The sequence below is a fragment of the Vipera berus genome (genome assembly GCF_964194415.1).
Source record: "Vipera berus genome assembly, chromosome: 7".
Lineage (NCBI taxonomy): Eukaryota > Metazoa > Chordata > Lepidosauria > Squamata > Viperidae > Vipera > Vipera berus.
In genome coordinates this window covers 47,080,145-47,102,500 of record NC_138209.1, presented here as the reverse complement: position 1 = coordinate 47,102,500, position 22,356 = coordinate 47,080,145, and the positions used below count along the sequence as shown (strand labels likewise).

The 22,356-nt window shown below is 38.9% G+C and overlaps 1 protein-coding gene across 1 annotated transcript in view; it reads left to right on the top strand.

The window, feature by feature from the left end:
* WWC2 (WW and C2 domain containing 2) overlaps window positions 1-22,356 on the top strand; it is a 176,177-nt gene that overhangs the window by 123,641 nt on the left and 30,180 nt on the right. The window contains exons 12-14 of the mRNA XM_081332605.1: window positions 6,442-6,565; window positions 8,037-8,117; window positions 8,205-8,291. Of these exons, the coding sequence (XP_081188731.1) occupies window positions 6,442-6,565; window positions 8,037-8,117; window positions 8,205-8,291 (292 nt within the window). The remainder of the gene's footprint in view (window positions 1-6,441; window positions 6,566-8,036; window positions 8,118-8,204; window positions 8,292-22,356) is intronic.

The window sequence follows — 22,356 nt, the reverse complement described above, 5'->3', positions numbered from 1 at the left end:
TTCAGTATTCTGTAGTTTCAGCCAGCTCATTTACTGTAACAGCATAGATAGGGAAGTTTGTGCCCCAAATCTGAATGAAGATCTGATCTTAAACTGTACATCATTTTTCCCACATTTTCTACAATCTGTTTCTGCCTATTAATTACTGAAGTTAAAATAATCAGGTATCTGTGCAGGTTTAATAGTCCTTCCCTGCTGTAGTGAAATTTCGAGAAAAAGATAAATTCTTCAGGTCTGGCAGCCTATTCAGATATCTGCTGATGTATTTCCAAAAGGGAATTAAAAATAAGAAAGCCATCTTAAAAGACAAATATTTTATTATAGCTTGATTTTTCTTAATTACTGTTTACTTTGTTAAATGAATAAAACATGCTGACAGATGAGTACATACTATCCTTAGTTTCAAGGATTGACCGAAATAATAAAGGTGGCGGAGGGGGGATGAATTGGCATGTTGCAGAGAAAGTTATGAGTATATATTGAAAGCAATCATTCCCCCCAAAAAAACTGTGGATGTGACATAGTCATTTTAGAAATCTTATTAATTCATTAGGTAAGTATTATTTAGTGGATTAACAAAAGCAATATTTTTAAATTAAACCTAACTATTTTAATGACATTAGTCTTAGTAATTCTGCTGAAAAACCCCCACATTTAAGGCAGTCACACAGTATTCCTTCATTTTCCAAAGTAATTGCTTTATCACACAGTTATGTATGCATTTCAGCCTTCCAATTTTGTGACTGACCAAGGAGTTTCCATTTTTGACTGCATTTCCTTTCTCTCTGACTCTATTATTTACTTCTAGCCATGGTTATTTGTTTTTGTGAATTATTTGTATGCTGCTTCGTAAAGTAATTCTAGACAGTCTACACAGTATATCAAAAACAGCCATAAAATCCAAGTATTACAAATCTTTTTTAAAATCTTCAAAAATCTGATGTAGTTCAGATTTAATCCCCCCCCCTCCAGTTCCTGTGGGTTGTATGTATTTCTTCCTCATATTAATATATTTGATGGTGTTCTACAACAAATTATGTCGTAATAAATAAATGCTGCAAAATTCTTTGTTGTTTTTACAGTAGTTTAACAGACAGTTCTTTGAAAACTGTAATGATGCCTAGTGTACAACGAATCACGAATTTCGGAGCAACTGGCTGTTCAGAACTTAAGTAAACTGCATGAATTTGTTCTGAGTGAATTTGGATTTGTTGGCATCACAAACTATATTTATTTTTGCAAGATAAAAATCATGAATTTGGGAGCAACTGGCTGTTCAGAACTTAAGTAAACTGCATGAATTTGTTCTGAGTGAATTTGGATTTGTTGGCATCACAAACTATATTTATTTTTGCAAGATAAAAATAATTTCTCCTTTAAATGTATAGAGATGTGATCCCCCCACCCAATCTTGTACCAAAAGGGTATAGAAAGAAAGAGAAGACTAGCTGTTGTATCTCAAAGGAAGTCGTTGTGAATGAACTTCTCCCATTGGCCTATTTCAAATCAGGAAGGAGGGGTAGCCAGAGAGGCTGCTGCAGGGATGGAAATAGGAAACAGGAAGAAGACCAATAACAGCCATTTTTCACACCATAAAATGTGACCAAAAGTGAACATATTTTAAGTATAAACCATTCTGGAAATGTCATAATATAGAACCTTCTTAGAATGTGCTTGTTATACTTACAGTTGAGATTAATATTTTAGTTTTCTTTTTGCCCTCTTACATTTTGGTATATGACATAATGAAATTATTGCAGAAATATTCTAAACAATGGTAGATTAGTTTTAACAATGCTAAATCATGCCTACGGCTGCCAGCAAGAACCATTTTCTTCTTGTACCAGCTGCTATCTCACTGTGTCCAGTAAGCATTTTGAAAGCTGTGAATTATTCTTTTGCATATTTCATCTGTGTTGTTTACTAAGAACTTGTTTTTTCAGTATATTATTTAAGCAGATTGAAGATGCATCTTCAAAATCTTTTTGCTCCTTTACCCCAAGTTTTTGAATACCATATTTTGGTTGAATACATCAACCAAATATATACCTTTTCACATACTTTTAGTTAGAAATCACTATTGTTTAGTTACATGTGTAGAAATAAAAGCATTATACATTGGTGAAACTACATTTTATAGTGTCCTTCAATCAAATGGTGTTCTCAAAACAATAATAAGAATGAATAAGTAATAACATGTAGCATGCACTATTGCTCAAAGTCTCTCTTGAGCAAAGCCTGACTTCCTGGTGACTACGTGAACATGGCATTCTATTTGCTTGGTAAAATACAGGGTGTCTTTTCAATTTCCTAATGTAGTTTGCCACTCTGTGGTTTCCTGATGGTTCACTTTAAATACTGACCAGTTTGGACCCTTCTTAGCTTTCCCAAGATCAGCTGAGAGTGGCTAGTTACTGCCACTTGCTATGTCAGTTAAATAATTAAAATCTGTAAATTAAAAAGCATGGAGAAATAAGAAAGGAATGTTTGCCATAAAGACAGTATAATTCGATGCCATGAGAGGCAATTCTAGAAACCCTTGTCCAGCAGTAACCTGCCTCAGTTCAAATGGCAATAATACCCAGAGCAGCAATGAACTCAAAGCCAAAAGAAGCAGATCGTAGTAACAGGTGTTCCCTCAAGTATTTCAGTTCAAGTCATTGTACTTTGAAAGTAAGCACCAATATCTTTAACTCTGCTCTTTGTGGATAGAGTAAGGGATGGAGGTGTCATTTACATTGTTGCTTAATTATGTAGGTTGATACTGGGAACTTTGGGATTAAAGTACATTGTGTAGCAAGCAAATATTTGTAGTGAAAGAGAGACTGGTTTACACTTCTGACACTGTATCATTTGCCAACTTGTCAAAACTTGGCTCTCATTATTGACAGTCTGCCATTTGCTCAATTCCCTGAGTTTAATAAAGGATGGGGAAACTTTGCAATGCATACAATATTTCAGTGCTTAGTTCAAGCTTAACACACGTGATGAATGTACTACATATGAAATGGTACATTCTGTAGCTTATCACAGAATTGCTAAAGGTGTAGAGTCTGCAGATGGTTGACGGCAGATACTTTTGAGATGGAAGTTTTTCTCATTTAGTTTGCAGGGAAAGGGATAAGGAAGATTGTAGATGTCTACTTTTTACAGCATGAGACACTAACTGGCAAACTCTAACCTCGTCTAGTTTTTTTTCAGCAATAATTCTCCACTGTGATGGACCATTTCTAACATATACTGTATATCCATTGGAACATAGTAGAGTTTCATTTTTGTTTCTCAAATCATATATGTACTTAAAATATATGTAATCCAATAATCCAAAAAGGATTTTATTGGTTTTACATCCTGTTAAACAAGGTAGAGAAAAAGTGATAATTTAAAGGGACCATGAATATGCCAGTTTGATGTAGTGGTTAAAGCACCAGCCTAAAACTGAGACCATGAGTTCAAGTTCTGTCTTAGACATGAGGCCAGCTTAGTGACTTTGGGCTAATCCTTTTGTTTCAGCCCTAGGAAGCAGGCAAGAGGAAAACCCATGAAAACTTCAAAGAAAACTGCAGGGATTTGTCCAGGCAGTCGACAGGAGTCAATACTGACATGAAGGCACAATAAATAATTATTTCTCATCACACTTGGCCAGATCAGTGTTGATCTTTTGCTGATTCTTCCCCTGGCACACAAAATGTGGTCCCATTCTGAGGTTTTGAGAAATTATCCCACTAGTGAACATTCATTAAAAATATAAAACATACATTCACAAATATAATTACTACTAATAACAATTATTAGATTAGTTAACTTTAATTAATTAACATCAGTTGGCAGCAGCTATAATAGTCAAATTTTAGGGGCAAGGGGCTTTGAGACTGTGTTGACTCCTAGCGACTGCCTCATCGAGTCCCTGCTGTTTTCTTGGCAATGATTTTAGATTTTAGATCTTCTTTCTAGGCTAAGAGGGAGGGACCCTCAAAATCAGTTCATCTGGTTTCCTGACTAAGGTGGAACTAGAACTCCTGATCTTCCAGTCTTTAGCCTGGTACTTTAAGCTAAGCAGGGCCAGCTGTGGCCAATTCTTGAAGACAGACCCTCAGGTAATTTTACGGTAGGTTAGCCTAGATTGTAAAAAAAACACATGATCGTTCATGAAAACTACAAAATGGGATGTTGCTTGTCTTTAGTTTGAGTTTTAACTGCAGGTTAACCAGAGAGGGAGAAGAAAGTGAGATGTCAGAGAATAACTTGGAATGTAGCAGTACAGTTGTACGTATATTTATTCAGAATTGCCCGTTACATTTAGAAATTGATTGCATAAATAAGTTAATTTTATCTAATTCGCAAAATTACAAAGCCCTATGTCAGGTAATATACTTTGAGATGTTAAACATTATTTTCATCTCAATATTACTTTTGAGGGTTATTAAGAAATTACTTAAGAGACTTTTATTTCTGTATTTATACTGTACAGTCTCCATTCTACAAACTCTAATTTCCTGAATTCAGTAAAGGTCCTTTAACTGTCATTGAAAAAAAATATTCATTGTATACTATCTCCTCCAATTTAAAATTCCCCAACCTGCAAGATTCTCGCTCAGGCCTACTGATGGACTGAATGTGCCAATGCAGGTAAAGAGCACCAGGTTAGGAAAGGTTTATTATAGTCCATATTTCATAATCAATTGAATGCAATGAACAGCTTCCTAAAAGTTATGTAAATTTAATAATAATAATAATAATAATAATAATAATAATAATAATAATAATAATAATAATAATAATAATAATAATAAATGTTTGGATTATGTCCAGTTTCAACTTTAGATCTTGTAATTCTACTGATTTTGGTAGATCAATAAAATCTGATCTTTAGTTTTGCTTGCTTTGAAATCAGTCAGTTCTAGACTTGGTTTGAACAGAGCTTTTGATAATGCTGTACGTTCTTATATTTTCTCTGCATCTTTACTTTGGGCAGAGGAATTTTTATCCCCTGCACACAGCTTTCTTCTGTGCAGAGTATCTTTTGGAATAACAGATTTAGAATAACTGTAAAGTTCTTTCATAGATAGACTCTGTCATTGTCAAAGTCGATTCCAGACTGCTGTGCTTATTCCTGAGAGTAATCAATAAACCATGTCATCACCTTCACCTCTCTCAAAGCGGTGAAAGAAAAAGCACTTCATCATCAAGGAAAAAGCATCCCTACTGCTACAAATGAAAGGAAAAATGCAGCAATCAATCCTCTAATCTGAAGCCTTAAAATTTAAACATCTTAACAAGATGTAAAGTCATGACTCAGGAGGGGGGTGTAATGCATTCCAATACATTTGGTTCCTTAATAGATAAAAGGACTCCATGCACTTGCAGGTTATTACATTACAATGTGCTGCTTACATTGGTCGTACTGTGGTGTCTGCAGGAAAATTAGCAAAAACTGAATTTTGAAATCAAGAGAAAGGAACTCGAATTTTCTCTTAAATTTTGTGGTATAGGTCTAGACCTTGTCACTGTTGAATCCAAAACAGAATTGAGATTTATGTCTTACCATATAGAAATTTCAGAAAGGATTTTTTTTAAAAAAAAAAACAACCAAATTGAAGTATTTAGAATATAATTTGCTTGTTGTCAAAAGTCTAGTTTATTAAGATTCTCTGGCAGTCTGTTTGAAAGGACTCTCAAACACTGTGCTTTCCAGTGTTTCTCCAATATGACTGAAATGGCAACAGTGAAATCTAGGAAAAATTTATGAATAAAGATGAACTTAACTTTGGTAGCTATTTTAAGCCATAACTGTTTAAATCTCAGAAGTTCAACAATTTTGTATAGATGTTCTGATGAAATCATATGTTCCTATTTCCTATTAAGCAGTAGGTTGGGACTTGGGGTGCATTACAGCTTGAGATAAAATGGCATGTTCTCATGTGTGTGCAAAAATCAAAAAATTTCAATAGTAGCTATAGAGCAAAATTACCACTATATGTCTGGGTAGCAAGTTAACGGTTGGAAGACGAGACAGAATGCATAAATATAGTTCTGTTGCCGAAAAATCATTGAGCTCAGACCTGGTGGCTCTGAAAATAGTCCCTTACTCTGAAATTGCCAACTTATTCTACTTAATGCTAAGACCTGTCCAACTGACACTTTTTTCTAAAGAAGGGAACTCTCTTGTTGTTTTTATTTTGAGAAGAGGAAAAATAGATGGGTGAATGATAGATACAGAAGAAAAGTAACTTGTTGCTTTTTTCAGTCTTATAAAATGCACATACTAATAAAGAAGCCTCATTCTAAATCTGAAAAGTTTGAATACTATTCCAATACATATAATGCTTGTGATGAAATTTAATTAATTTGGAACCTAGAATATTCCATCTCAGTTTGAGCAGAAGTTAAGAATGTTTTTCTTATTCACAGCCTAAAATAAAGGTTCTTTCCCTTACCTAGGTGTTGACTTTTCAAGAAGAACAAGAACTCATTTGCTTGATGAGAAGACAAGCTGTGTGTCTGCTGCTGTATCTGATGAGTCTGTGGCTGGAGACAGTGGTGTATATGAAGCTTCTGTACAACAGTAGGTGTAAAGCCAGGAATATTTCTATTTGTCAGAAAACAAAATAACATTACATTCAAACATTTGGCTTTGTACTCATCAGCAATTTCAGAACAAACCAAACAGATAGGACAAGGAATAATAATGATTCAGAAAAATTAACAACCAGGAAAATAAAGAATCAGTGGAACAGAATAAGCATTTTCCTAGGTAAAAATGACACCTTAAAAAATCTGTATAAATATGTATTAATATAAACACTGAAAAACATTCTCCATATACCTAATTTAAATTTTAAAATAGTACAATTAAAGAGTTCAAGAACTGACCAGTCCTCATTTTGGAACATTCTAGTATGTTTATAAAATAATTAAATATTCAGATAATTTTTAACAAGACTTAACTATGCAGGCATTTAAAACGAAGAATACATACTTCCTTTAATTTATTGAAAGACAATAAAATTTAAATAATGCACAATTATTTTATTTTATTTTATTTAGAAATATTTGCTTCCCATCTTGTATTCAACAACTCTGGGCAGCTTACAGGATAAAACATTTAAAGAAGAAAAGACATTAAAATCAATAGTCATGGCACACAGCAGATAAAATCATTCACAATTACAAAGGTGGGAGCAGGACACACAGGGGGTAGAGAGATGGATTAGGTTTTAATTAATCAACCACATCCAGCATAAAGCTTCCCTGTTTGTCCCAAGCCATCTGGCAGAGCCAGGTTTTGAGGCTCTTTCAAAATTACAGGAGGATGGGAGCCCATCTCATCTCAGGGGATAGGATGTTCCAGATGGCAGGAGCCACAGCAGAGAAGACTCTCCTCCTGGAGTCCACCAGCTGAAATTCCTTGGCTGACAGGATCTGCAGCATACCCTCTCTACCAGCACAGGTGGTATAGGCCAATCCCATCAGGATGAGACAGTTCCTCAAATAAGGTTAATGAACATAGCAAAAATAATACATTAATTTAAGCAAAGAAATAGAAAACAGAAAAGTTACAATGTTATTTATTGACCTAAAAATTCCAATTTAATCTTATATCCCAGTATAGTAATTTCAAATATATGAGATCATGTCTGTACAAATGGTTACATTTTTTCCCAAATATCTTTTTTTTCAAATTCCATTTGTTTGTACTCAAAGTATATAAACTAGCTTCATTGTATATAGCCAGACAATATGTAAATCATGTAAATTATTATGATCTTAAAGGATGGGACCTTCAAATAAATTGCTGTTAGTGAGATAATCTTTAGCATTGTTTCCTAAATATCACACTTCAACAGCTTCAGTATTCATAAAGAAAATTTCCCACACAAATTTATTTCTCTGTAGTAAAAATAAATTAGTGTTTAAAAGTTAAAATGTTGACCAGCATTTACCAACTGTGTGCTCAAGTATGTTTGACCTCAATACCCAGTCAGCAAAAGTATTTCTATCATTGCCATTGATCTATCTTAAACTCTGTTCTCTAGACCCAATAACAATGAAGAAGTCGCATATACTGAAAATGATACCATGATGCTGGAAACTGCCCAAGTACAAATAGGGCTCCGGTGAGTCATACATATATTAAGATAGTTTCTACTGACCATTGTAAAGATGTGATGTCTAATGCAGGGTTTTTCCTCTCATCTTAACAGATATGATACAAAGAGCTCAAGTTTTGTGATCGTTATAATGCAGTTACAAAATCTTCAAGCTCTTTCAATCCACCCTGGTAATAAAATGTAAGTAAAATGCTTTTTTGGCAATGGTACTTTTGAAGTCTAGGAATTCATTATTAAGCATTTATCTTTCAGGAAATCAAAGTGCATTTATAACACTCAGGTTGCAGGGAGCATAGATATGTAAGCCTGAATCTTCTTCCATCTTTTAAGTGCTGCAAGTATTGGTTGCTAGAATGGGTATCCACCCACCCACCTTCATCTGGATTACCAGTGCTTTCATGAGCCTATTAGACATCTACTATCTAATTGGAGGAAAGGATATGTTTCTTTCTTAGCTAAGACAGGAAAGTCTCCTTTACAATTTTTATTTTATTCAGAAGATTAAAAGATAAAATACAAAAGAAAAAAAATAAACCGACAAAACAAAACTGGACAAAAACATTTAGAAAATGTAAAAAAAAAAACAAAAGACAAAAACACATATTTCCCCCTTGTCAAACACTGACAAATTATTACAACAATAATAGCTTCCTCTCACCCTTGCAAAACAGATCCAAAATTTATAAGCATCTGCATCTATTTGCAACCCACTGACCTGCCGTACAGTTAACAAGTTAAACAGCAGTGAAGTTAAAGTTTAAAGCACTCTGTCTGTTATTGTAATTTACTCATAGAGAGTCTGCACAATTTCTTATTTACCACAAATAACCTGATCATTATCTCTGATCAGTCCAGAATCAAATACCCTTGTTTGGTTCTTAAAACCTTTCCTTTGGTTTTAAATTGGGAACTTTCCCATAATTGCATCTCATTTCCAAAATTCATACGTTTCTGTTAATATCTCTGCAACATCCATTGTTGAATAATTCTTCTTGACATGAATGAAAAGGATAAAAATTTGCCACTGTTAAGTATCGGGATCGGTGAGGCATTGACGAGGCGGTGGTGAAAAGGAACAACACGTTTATTAAGTTAACACAGAAGCAGCACGAACTGCCACTTAACTTATACGCCCTCAGGGGTGCTCCCCCCTCCTGGGTGCGTCCCGCCTTCTTTTCTACCTCTCCTCTTGATGACGGACCCAATTGTTGGGACCCTGAGAGATGGCTAGGTATGGATTGGGGTCTCCGGTTTATTGTTAGGAAGAGACCCCTCCTCTGTTTTTTAGCTAATTTTTTTAAGGGGTTAAGGGGGAGGGTTGGGTTGCGTTTTGGATTGGAATCTGGGGGGCTTCCACCAACCGAATTTCAGACCAGGCTTGTGACAGGTCGCAGTGGGACTGGGTTTGGGTTGGACGCCTCCGGGTCTCTGGAAGGGGTTGGCTCAGGAGTTCATGACCTCCATGACGGCCATGGACCTGACCCAGGTAATTCAGGGCCCGACTCATGGGGGGGTCACACACTCGATCTTATTTTTCTATCTGGACGGTGGCTTGATGATCTGGGAAGGGGATCTCCATTTATTACTCCCCTGTCATGGACCGATCATCGCCTCCTGCGGCTGGACTTCGGCTTCGCCCCCCCTGTCGCGGGGTTATGGAACCGACCAGGTGGTTCTGTCCCAGGTACCTAATGGACCCTGAACGGTTCCAGGAGGCACTTGGATCTGTGCCTGCCATCTTCGCTCACAGCCCGGTTGATGCCTTAGTGGAAGCCTGGGAAAGGGCGGCCGCGAAGGCACTCGACCGTGTTGTTCCCATGCAGCCCCTGACCTGGCCCAGATCCCGGCAGGCACCATGGTTCTCCATGGAGCTTCAGGAGATGAAGCGTCGGAGACAGAGCCTAGAGAGCTGTTGGAGGTCCAGCCGGTCTGAGTCTGATCGATTGCGACTAAGAACCTTCACGAGGTCTTATCTCACAGCGATGGAGGCAGCGAAGTCCAATTACTTTGCTGCCCTCATCGCGTCCGCAGATAATCGCCCGGCCGCCCTGTTTGGGGTGACTCGCTCCCTCCTGAACCAGGAGGTGAGGGAGGAGCCCCTGCAGGGTCATGCCGAGGAATTTAGTTAATATCTGGTGGATAAAATCACTCAGATTCGGGCCGGATTGGACTCCGACTGGGCAGAGTCTGACGATGGGGAATCGAACGGTCTTGGGAATATTATTTGGGAAGAATTCGATCCTGTGACTCTGGAAGAAGTGGACAGGATCATGGGGAGGCTGAGTTCCACCACTTGTTTACTGGACCCGTGCCCCTCCTGGTTGGTTTATGCAGCGCGGGAGGGGACACGAGGCTGGCTCCAGGCAGTAATAACTGCTTCTTTGAGAGAGGGTAGCTTCCCCGCCGCCTTGAAGGAGGCGGTGGTGAGGCCCCTCCTCAAGAAGCCTGCCCTGGACCTGGCTGTTTTGAATAACTATCGTCCGGTCTCCAACCTTCGCTTTTTAGCGAAGGTTGTTGAGAGTGTGGTGGCTCATCAGCTTCCTCTGTTCCTGGAGGAAGCAGATTATCTGGACCCCTACCAATCGGGCTTTAGGCCCGGGTACAGCACGGAGACGGCATTGGTTGCACTGGTGAATGATCTCTGGCGGGCTCGGGACAGGGGTTGCTCCTCTGTCCTAGTCCTATTAGACCTCTCAGCGGCTTTTGATACCATCAACCATGGTATCTTACTGTGGCGCCTCAGGGGGTTGGGAGTGGGTGGCACTGTCTTACAGTGGTTCTACCTTCTGGGTTGTTCGCAGTCGGTGTTGACAGGGGGACAGAGGTCAGCCTCAAGGCCTCTCGTTTGTGGAGTCCCTCAGGGGTCAGTCCTCTTGCCTCTCCTGTTCAACATCTATATGAAGCCGCTGGGCGAGATCATTCGTAGTTTTGGGGTGGGGTATCATCAGTACGCTGATGATACCCAGCTTTTTATTTCCACCCCAGATCAACTCAATGATGCTCTCTCCGTGATGTCCCGTTGCCTGGAGGCGGTGAGGGTCTGGATGGGGAGGAACAGGCTTCATCTAAATCCCGACAAGACCGAGTGGCCGTGCGTATCGGCATCTCGGGTTGTCCATTCTATTCCATCTTTATCTATAGGGGGTGAGGTGTTACCCCCCGTAGATAGGGCTTGCAACTTGGGTGTCCTTGATTCACAGCTCAATTTTGAAGATCATATAGGAGCTGTGACTAGGGGGGCTTTTGCCCAGGTTCACCTGGTGCACCAGTTGCGGCCCTATTCGGACCGGGACGCCCTACGCACAGTCACTCATGCACTCGTGACCTCTCGGATAGACTACTGCAACACTCTCTACATGGGGCTGCCCTTGAATACCACTCGGAGGCTCCAGCTGGTGCAGAATGCAGCCGCGCGAGTTGTGATGGGGGTCTCCCGATACTCCCATGTAACACCTCTGCTCCGCGAGCTGCATTGGCTTCCAGTTGTCTTCCGAGTGAGATTCAAGGTGCTGGTGATGACCTATAAAGCCCTAAATGGCATGGGTCCGGGTTATTTATGGGAGCACCTCTTGCTGGCGTTAACTTCCCATCGCCCTGTGTGCTCCCACAGAGAGGGCCTCCTCAGGGTGCCGTCGGTCAGGGAATGTTGACTGGTGGCTCCCAGGGGGAGAGCATTCTCTGTGGGCACGCCTGCCCTCTGGAATCAGCTTCCAGTTGAGCTCCGGATGGCTCCTGGCCTTCGCTCGTTTCGCCGCAACCTGAAGACTTGGTTGTTTGAACAGGCCGGCCTGGACTAAGGGATTGGATTTTAGAGTTTAAATTTTAAAAATTTTAAATTTTAGAATGTATTTATTACTTAGGGCTATTGATTTAATCTTATTTTAATTTTTATACCTTGTGTGTTGTTAGCGTTTTAATTGCCCTGTACACCGCCCCGAGTCCTTGGAGAGGGGCGGTATATAAATCTAATAAAATAAAATAAATAAAAATAAACTTCTATTTATACGGACCACTGCTAGGTGGTGGCCAATGGAATTAAAGCAGTATTTCCTGCTCAAAACACAAGTAACAATTCTGGAGACAAGCAGTCTGGAGTTTAAACAAACACAGCAGTTAACTATCAATAACGGTTTCCAAGTAATTTACACCAATACATAACACCCCTTCCCCCTAAATAGTTCACAAGGTCGAGTATTGAACATAGTCCTGCAAATGCTTTGGTGGCCTTTGTGACCGTTCTGAACATCTCAAAACCTCTGGAGGTCCCCAGTCTACCAGCTTGCCTGCCAGGCTGGGTAGACCAGAACTGTGGGACCTGTTCGCTACAAATAGACTCAAGTCTCTTTGGCTGGTTTGTCCAGGTAGACCTCTCTTTTGGCTGTTCCCCAGTTTGTAGTCCAAATCCCTGTTGATTATTGCGTTAAAATCGCCTAATATGGATACATGGTCGTATTGTAAATCAATAAGCTTTTGATACACCATTTGATAAAAATCAGATTGTCCATTATTTGGGACATATATTCCCACCAAGAGGACCTGTAATCGACCTATGCGTACCTCCAACATTAAAATCCTTCCCTCCTCATCCTTATAAATCAGTTTTGGTTCCAAGTAATTCCTAACATAAAAAATCACGCCTCTCTGCTTCTCATTCACTAGCACCACAAATAGCTCACCAAGTTCTGGACAATGCAGAACTGATTCATGTTTTTTAATGTGAACTTCCTAGAGACATCTAACATCCATATGCAATTTCAGTAAGTTCTTAAAAACCCGCTTCCTTTTCACCTGTGCATTCAGACCATTTATATTTAGCGAAAACAAACATATTTCTTCCCCCATCCTTACTTATCTACGTTCTTTGCTCTAGTAGTCTGTCTAGTTACCCATTGGTTCCTCTCCTCGTCTCCCTTTCCTTCTCCTCCTCCTACTGCTCCCTTCTCCTCCAACTCTCTCTCTTGACCATTACTATCTACCTCATCTAAATCTTCTCTTCCTCTCTCCTTCTCCCAAATTATAAATTCGCTCTCGAGGAATTCATCAGCCTCCTGGGGGGTTTCAAGGCGTATTCTTTTCCCCTGCCATGTCACCAAAAGCCCATCTGGGAGAAGCCATTTATATCTCACCCCATATTTGCGTAATTTTGTTGTCAGGGCTTGGTAATTCCGTCTTCGATCACGCACTTTCTTTGGAACCTGTCTCAAAATAGTGACCTGCCTACCCGCATACTTTATCACCTGATTTCTCGATCCCTGATATACCTCCTCTCGTAGCGATCTCTTACTAAATTTTATGTGGACTTCCCTAGGGAGATTCTGTCTCCTAGTAAATGATGTAAATACCCGAAAGCACTCATCAATCCCATTATGCACCATCTGCTTGTCCTTCTGCAGCAACCCTGCCACTATCTCCACCATCTTTATTGCTAAATCTTCATCCGGCTCCTCCCTAACATTTTGGAATCTCAGAATGCGAGCAGATTTCTCCATCTCAAACAGAACTATATCGTCTTCAAGCTGCTTATTTACTAGTAACTGTCGCAACTCACGCTTCTCCATCACTGCTTCAACCTTCTCAACCTTCGTAACTACTTCCTGTATCTGACCCTCATGTCTTTCCATTGTCACACAGACATCATTCAATCTTGCGGAGATTTGTTTCATATCTCCACGCATGTCACCCATCTCTTCTTTCAGTTCCGCCAAATCCTTCGCTGTGGATTCCTGGTTTTTTGTCATAGCTTCCTCTATGGAATATAATAAATTCTGAATTCCTTGATGCATAGGTGTCTTCTCAGTTGCAGACACAGCCTCTAGTGATCTATGCAGAGTAGGAGGAGTTGTAATTGGACCCAATGATGTAGCTGTCAAAAGCTTCTTCGCAGCTTTAGCTGAGGAGCTAGACATTTCTGTTATGCAGAACAGGAACCTCCTCCAAACTAGCATATAACTAAGAAAATCCCGGAAGTATCAGTTAATCCCTGCAGCCCCCCAATAGTTTTATTTTTTATTTTTTTTATTTTAATTCCATTTATATCCCGCCCTTCTCCGAAGACTCAGGGCGACTTACAAGCTTAGCAGTAGCCTTCATTCTATGTATATGCCTGCTTATTAGGGCTTTCACACACCCCCAAGCAGCATTATTACAAAGTCAGCTTAATTGCCCCCAACAATCTGGGTCCTCATTTTACCTACCTCGTAAGGATGGAAGGCTGAGTCAACCTTGAGCCTGGTGGGATGCGAACCTGCACTAATTGCAGGCAGCTGGTGTTACTTAAGGAGGCATTAGCCCACTGCTCTACCAAGGCTCTTATAGTTAATTAATATTCTAGTGGGCTAACGTATAAAGAACCAGTAGAAAGGAACAAAGATATATATAACAATGTTACAGGTCTCCCTTCTTGCAGACATTCCTCACTGCTCTCCTGCAGTTCCCCGTGGCTAATTTATAGCAGTAGCTTAATCCCATACAATCCACATCCAAGCCAGAAGAGGGACAATAAGAGGTAGCTTCCTGCCGCTTGCCAGCTGATTGTTAAATGAGTTTATAGAAGAAGAAAAAAATACAGCGGCAAAAGTAGATCATAAAAAGTCCAAGGAGGTTCCCAAATACACTGGAAATGGGGAAAAAGCTGCGCCCAATCAGTTGTACTAATTCAGCAAACGGTCTAGAGCCTGATCTCCCCAGTCTTCACAGCACCTCTGAGCTGTTCACAAGAAAAACTATTCTGCCGCTTCCAGCCGCAATCCAGTCTTACACCTCCTGAATCCCTTCAAACTCAATTTTAAGGGGGCGATCCGTTCCTCTCTCGCAGTTCAATTAATACTGTACCAATGCCGCTTCCGCTCCATTCCCCCAAAAGCGCTCTGTCATGGCGATGGGCCCAATATCCTCTCAGCAGGGCCCTCTTCTCTTTACCAGAGATCAGGACTGTCCTTCACTTCGCCGGAGGTTTGCACTACCCCAGCAAGCCTGGACCTCTATCCTTCTTTGCCGATCGTTCCACAATCAGCAACGGCTCATTTAGCCGCTCGGTAGAGAGAAAACAAAGCTCGGCAGTTCAGGAAAGTTTTCCCTACCGCTCTGCTTACCTCTGACGTCACACTGAAAGTCCCCGGTTGAGTTTAACTCTTTTGCCACTGCAGTTGCAAATGTTGTTAAAAGTTCTTTGAGAAATTATGGACAGGGCTGACCCTGTGTCCAGTTCCATGTGGCAGGGAATTCCTTGAAGCTTGACTTTAACCCTAAGCTTTTCTTTAAAGGGACAATGGGCACCTGTTCTAAAAATGCTCCTTATACTGGAGCAATAGCCAACTCTGTTCTGCCCCGGGGGCCCTGTACCTTTCCTGGGGAATTCTTCTTGTGGAACGTTCCTCTGGCCAACCTTTACAGACGGCGGCGATGTGGCCTTGTTTGCCACATGCCTAGCACATTGCTGTATGGAACCTACACTCCGAACGCCTGTGTCTGCCTCCACAGCCTGCACATCGAATGAAGGGAACTGCCTTCTCAGATGGTTGCTACCCTCTTTCTGGCAGTTTCCGCAGCCGGTCAATCTCACTGTCCATGTCAGGGTTGCCAGCTCTTTCGGCATCCTCATGGTGGATGGTTTCTGGGCTGGGAGTGTTCTTGGAGGGCTGTAAGGCTTTGACGGTTCCCCCAGCAGCTTCTTTGCCATTATCTCTTTCAGGGTGTCTTGGAACATCAAGGTTTTCTTCACAAACATCTTCTGCTGATGGTCCCTGTTCCTCAACCTGCATACCAAATGGTCTCTCAGTCTCGCTTCGAGGTCTGTGAAATTGCAGAGCCGGGACGCCTGTCGTAGTGCAGCTATAAATTCAGCAGCAAACTCTCCTGGTTGCTGTTCCCTTTGCTCGAACGTGTGTCTCCATGCAATGACGGAGAGCTTCAGCTCAAAATGTTTCTTGAGCTTTTTCTTGAGCTCAGAGTAGGCAACCGACTAGTGTAGCTGGAGCAACTAGGTTTTTGGCTATATTGAATGTCGACTGGGCATATACGCACAGTAGCATTGCAGCCTTTAAGCCATCTTCACTAACTTGGTTATCCCTCAGATAGTTCTCGACTCGTGAAATATATGAGCTCCACCTCTCGGGTTGCAACATGTCAAATTTCTTGGCCATGGTTAGCTGTTGCCAACCTCTCAATGCCTTGTGCTACTAAGGACTTCTGTGTTGATCCTAGGGATGGGTCCCTTAGGATGGGGTTGCCTCCGGCATGGCTTGCTGACAGGCAGAGGGGGGAATGTGGTTCCTACCAGGGCGCTGATGCCTGGTCTTGCCCCTAGTGACTTTTGTCTCTCTCTTCCTCAGCAGCACATTCCACCCTCGTCGCCACTGTTAAGTATAGGGATCGGTGAGGCATTGATGAGGCGGTGGTGAAAAGCAACAACACGTTTATTAATTTAACACAGAAGCAGCACGAAGTGCCACTTAACTTCTATTTACACAGACCACTGCTACGTGGCGGCCAATGGAATTAAAGCAGTATTTCCCACTCAAAACACAAGTAACAATTCTGGAGACAAGTAGTCTGGAGTTTAAACAGACACAGCAGTTAACTATCAATAATGGTTTCCAAGTAATTTACACCAATACATAACAGCCACCTTAACATATTTTTTCTTTTTATATTTCTGGAGTTTATCCACAATAGTTTTCTTGAAGTCTTTCTTTGCTTTTGTGATTTATTCTGTAAAACAGGTATCCCCATCCCTCGGGCCACAGACTGATATCAGGACTGTACATTCTGATATCACAGACTGTAAAGAACTGGGCCACACAAGCGGTGGGCAGGCAAGTGGTTTATCTGTGCATGCGCAGGATCTAGGTTGTGTGTGAAACCATCTCCTACCCCCAATCTGTGGAAAAATTGTTTTCCACAAAAATGGTCTCTGGTGCCGGAAAGGTTGGGGACTGCTGCTGTAAAGGATGGCTGCAGATCACTGAACCATATGAAAATGTATGCAGTTTCTGAGTGGAAATAAAAAACCAATTTAAAATTTCATTCTCCTTTTCTCTGTAAAACCTCTTTCTTATTCTTCCATTCTTTTCTCAAGAATTAACTCTCTTTCTCTTAGTCCAGAAACATACAGGTAGTCCTTGACTTATGACTGATTGCTTAATGACCATTCACATTTAAGTTAGCCACTGAACAAGTGTTTTGTTGCTGTAAAGCAACTTCCAGACATTATAAATGGTCGCACTCTGCCCTCCCCGTGATCATGTGATCACATATTGGACACTTGGCAAAGACCTGTTGTGGCATTCTGTGGTCACATGACCATAATTTGCTATGCTTTTTGCAGGTTTCTGTCATTTCCACCATTCGAATGAATGGATTCACTTAAAGACAGCCATGTTCATCTACCTACTATGAGGGAAAATATCATAAAACTAGTCACTTGGGTGCCTCAACTTCTGAGTGTAATGACTTATGATCAGATTTCCAGTCCTAATTGCAGCCACAAGTTGAGGATTACCAGTTCCATTTCCTTTTTTTTTTCCAAACAAATAACCTTCTCTTCCACACATAGAATTCACCCTGTCAGTTGTGATACAAAGGTTTTTAAGTTTTGGGGATTTGTATTCCATGCCTCTCCACAGCAACTGTCAAAAGGCAGGTAGGAAGGTGTGTTTGAATCTAGCTAAATTAAAACAGATGGGTAAAACACATCAGCTTTTTATTTTTTTATAATCATTAAGTCAGAAGCATTTAGACTTTTTGACTTTTAATAGACTCCAAGAAATACTCTTTAAATAAAATCCATTTGATAGTAAGCAGAAAATGAGCAACAGTACTTCTCTAGAAGGAGCTGTTCTTAAAGTGAACAATTTTTTGTGTTGGGTTTGAGATTTGTATGCTACCTGGAGACATTTTAAGCATTCATTGTCTAAATGTCTGAGTTGTATTTGCATTTCAAAGAAAACACAGTTTCATTTTCTCATTTGAAGAGCAAAGCATGAAATTCTGCTTTTACTGGGAGCGCTTATTTCAGTCTAGATGGTTTAATCTCTACAAATATTGATATATTGTGAGAGCTACTGTTTACACAGCAATATAATACAGGTCTGCTCCCCAACTTCATTTCACATTGAAAAATGTTGCTTGAGCTTGAAAAGAGATAGGAAAGCACAAATTTTCATTGACATATCTTTGATTTTGTTTTCTCATTCCCTCTTTTGTTTTCAACAAAACATGAAAAGTACTCCCATATTTCAAAATTGTAATATGGAAAAAAAGCCATACCATGATTTGATGTTGACATAGCATACCTCTGTCATTATGACAATAATTGGAAGTAAAACTGTGTGTTGTCTCTCATAAAATAGACATGAATCAAATTACTCCAGGCAGATAGTTACCTAGTCTCTAAGAACATCCAACGAAGGGAAGCTCACCAATTCTATGAGAAATCAGTACTAGAGATGTTTCTCTTACTTGTTAGAAAGTTTTTCTAACATTTAGTCAGAATGTGCCTTCATGTAATAATATGTTTATTATTCTGTAGCCTGTATCCTTTCAGCTGTCTTCTCTCAAGTTCATTCCAACTCTCTTGATAGAACTTAGTTTCTAGTCCCAAAATCATTGTCTTCTCTGAACTGGTTCTAATTGTTTTGAATATTTATTCAAGCGTGATCCCTAGAACTCAGCACAAAATAAGGAAACTAACTAATACAGAACAGAATGGAATTATTATTTCCCATGCTTTGGAAATTACAAGTGGCATGGTGGCCTAGTGATGAAGATACTTGCCACCCACATGGAAGTTTGAGAGTTCAATCCTAGGTAGCGGCAGATTTTACCTGCTGTGAATTCTGTGTGGCGTCAGGAAGGGCATTTTACCAGTAAATGCTCCCTCCAGTCACCCCGACTCTACCCCGAATTAAGGAATTACGGGGTTGTAAAAAGGGAGTGGTTTTTTTTATGTTTTGGAAATTACATTTCTACTGACGCAGCCTGAAAATGTATTTGTGTTTTTTGCAGCTATATCACATTACTGGATCATCTTCAGTTTGCAGTGAACTTTTTCAGAAGTTCTGTTACTATCCTATAAACTCTCCATTTAATTTTTGCTTTCTAATTCTATTAAAACATAGATATTTTTATTTATTTATTTATTCATTAATTCAGTGATAAGCAATGATCATTTATTCAATGATCAGCAACATAAAATAAAAAAGGAAGTAAAAGACAATAATTACAATGAGGATTGACAAGGAAAATTGGGTGTAATTATATATCAACAACTATAAAATAAATCAAATATGGTATACTCTGAATATCCATATTACAATAATAACATATTTATTTGCCTAATACTAATAAATCTAATATAATGTAACTATGCATTAAAATTTATGTCCTTTAAAATTATTTAAATAATAATAACTAAGCAAAATGTTGATAACAATAAACATCTTTAATTCTTTAACTGGTTTTGCCTTATTATCGTTACACCAGCACAGAATTTGGCTACTGCATGAGTAGTGGCTGGATTTGGGTCCTGGAGAAGATGGTTCTCATAGAAATTATCTTCTCTTCCTAGAATTGTCTCTAATAAAGGAAGTATGAATGTTGATCTGATGTCCCTGTAGAACTCAGAGCACAATAAGACATGTGAGATATCTTCAACTTTTCCATTGTCACACGTACACATTCATGTGCTGTTGAGGTTTTATCATATCTGCCCTGTAGGAGTGCTGAGAGGAGAAAACATAGATAAAGTTCCTTCACTTCCCTCAATATTACAGAATGCAGTCTTGTGCAACAAGCAAGGAGGGGACCCCTGCTTGATCACAGGAGGATGACAATCCTTCCACTCAATCCAGGGGAGCCCTCCAAACCGGCAGAGGAAAGACCAGCCATAGTAATATGGCCCATCACTAGGCTGCAGACAAACACTTTGAAAGCAACACGGATGAAACTGATTGAGATCCAATCTTCTCTTTACCCTAAGTACTTTTTTTCCTGTAAAAGCTTTTATCTACAAAAAAAGAAATGAAATTGGAAAAGGATTATAAAAATTTTGGACTTAAAAAACCTTAAAGGGCATCAGTGACATCTTTTTTATATAATTTTTATTGTTTTTCTATTACATTTAAATGTTTGAAAAGCAACATGGCGGCTGAGTACAATAATTCTGTTACACATAGATGTCATTAGTGCAGATCTCAAATTATTACAATCACCATTCCCTCTTTCCCTTAATGTTTACTGTCTCATATTTAAATTAATACAATTCTTGTTCTATCAATCAAATGGAAAATAACTTTCTAACATTTATCAGTAATTTTTAGTTTATATATATATTAGTTGCATTAACTTTCAATCTTTTAGACAATCAATGACCTAATCAATTTTTCTCATTTTTAATTTTCCATTAATATTTGAATTTAACATTTAATAATTATCATTTCCAAATTTTAAATGACCCCAACTCCTTTATCACAATTCCTCCCCAGGTTTGATATTCAGGATACACATCTTATCTATATAAGTTCTTACCATCTACATCAACAAGTTAGTAATGAAATATAATATTCTTATTTTCTAATAATTCTCAAGTATCTTAAGATCTTAAATTTAATAACCAAAATTTATTTTATTTCCATATTTAATACTTCCTCTCTCTTCCTCTTTATATCTACTATCTCATATTTAAAACTAATAATTTTTTCCCTTACTACTACATAGACATATGTTACTTTCATCAATAAAGTTTTAACTTATATATATCTTGACCATCTTTACATAATCCTTATGCACAAATCAATATTCCAGTTAACCTGTTAATATTTTAGCTTCTGAGTTTTACCTAACCAAAATTTTCTTTGTCTCTACTCATAACAGCATCTTATATTCAAAGTACACATCTTATCCATTTAAGTATATTCTATTTTAAGACATAAAAACATATTTATTGCTTTCATCAATAAGGTTTTAGCTTATATGTGTCTTAATCACCTTTACAGGACCTTTATACACAGATCAATATTCAAATGTAATTGTTAGTGTTTATACTTCTAAGATTTACTTAATCAAAGTTTTCTTTATCTCAACACATAACAATATCTTGTATTCAAATTACACATCTTGTCTGCTTAAGTATATTCTCTTTTAAGTTCTCATAATACCAATCTTATCTATTTAAGTATATTCCATTTTAAATCTCATCTATAAATCAAAACCCCATTCTTTTTCAGTCTTATTCTGGCTTTCTTTCTTTGCCAAATCATCTTCCATGTTCTTGCTTTTGGGTCATCCAGCAGATCTCCTTGGATTGTTGTATATATTATTTGGCGTTGTAAAAGCCATCCAGTCACCATTTTGTTAAGAGGACTAGCTGATCCAGCAGGTCTTTTCCTTGGTTTTCCATTTCAACCTATTTATCTTGAATGAATGAACCTTTATTGTCAAAGTACAACCATGTATACATTGAGATTAGCTGAGCCTTCCTTCGTGCTCCCACCCCCCCAACTCACAGTGACAACAAACCCTCCATCTTATTACACCATGTGAACTAATTGCACCACACACCGGCCTCGCAAGTCAATTCAGCATAAAGTTTATAAAAATTATTTCCCGTTCAAAAGCCTAACAGCCCATGGATAAAAGCTGTTTTTCAGCCTGTTGGTGTAGCTGGCTATACTCCTATATCTCCTACCCGATGGTAGGAGAGTAAAGAGATACCGTCCAGGGTGTGAGTCATCCCTGAGAATTTTCCTCACTCTTCCAAGGCAACGAGCCCTGGCGATGTCTTGACCTGTTTATCTTCTCTTCCATCTGTTTTCCTTTTATATCCTCAGGCTCCTTCTGTTTTATATAGGAAATCTTTACCTCTTTCCCTTTTGTCAGTTTCTTTCCTGTATTTTCCATTGTATGTATTTGTTGAGCAGTTGAGTCTTCTGTCTTGTTATTTAATTGTTTCTTTTTTTTCTGTAGTATCCTGCATAGATAATTCTATAATTATAGCCATAATTTGCTTTTGTTTTGGCTGTCTTCTTGTTTTTTTCTGTAGCTTCTTATTTCATCACCAGCTTTGAGTAAGGTTTGAATAATCTCTTTCAACAAACCAAGAGTTTGATCCTGCTCTTCTTCCATGAGGAAAATCCATTCCTGATCTTCTTCCATAATAGTATATTTAAACTAAAAGGATTTACATTCAAAAAATCCACTAAATAAAAAGCGTAGCTGAGTTTCTGAAGGTTACAGGTGTCTTATCTTT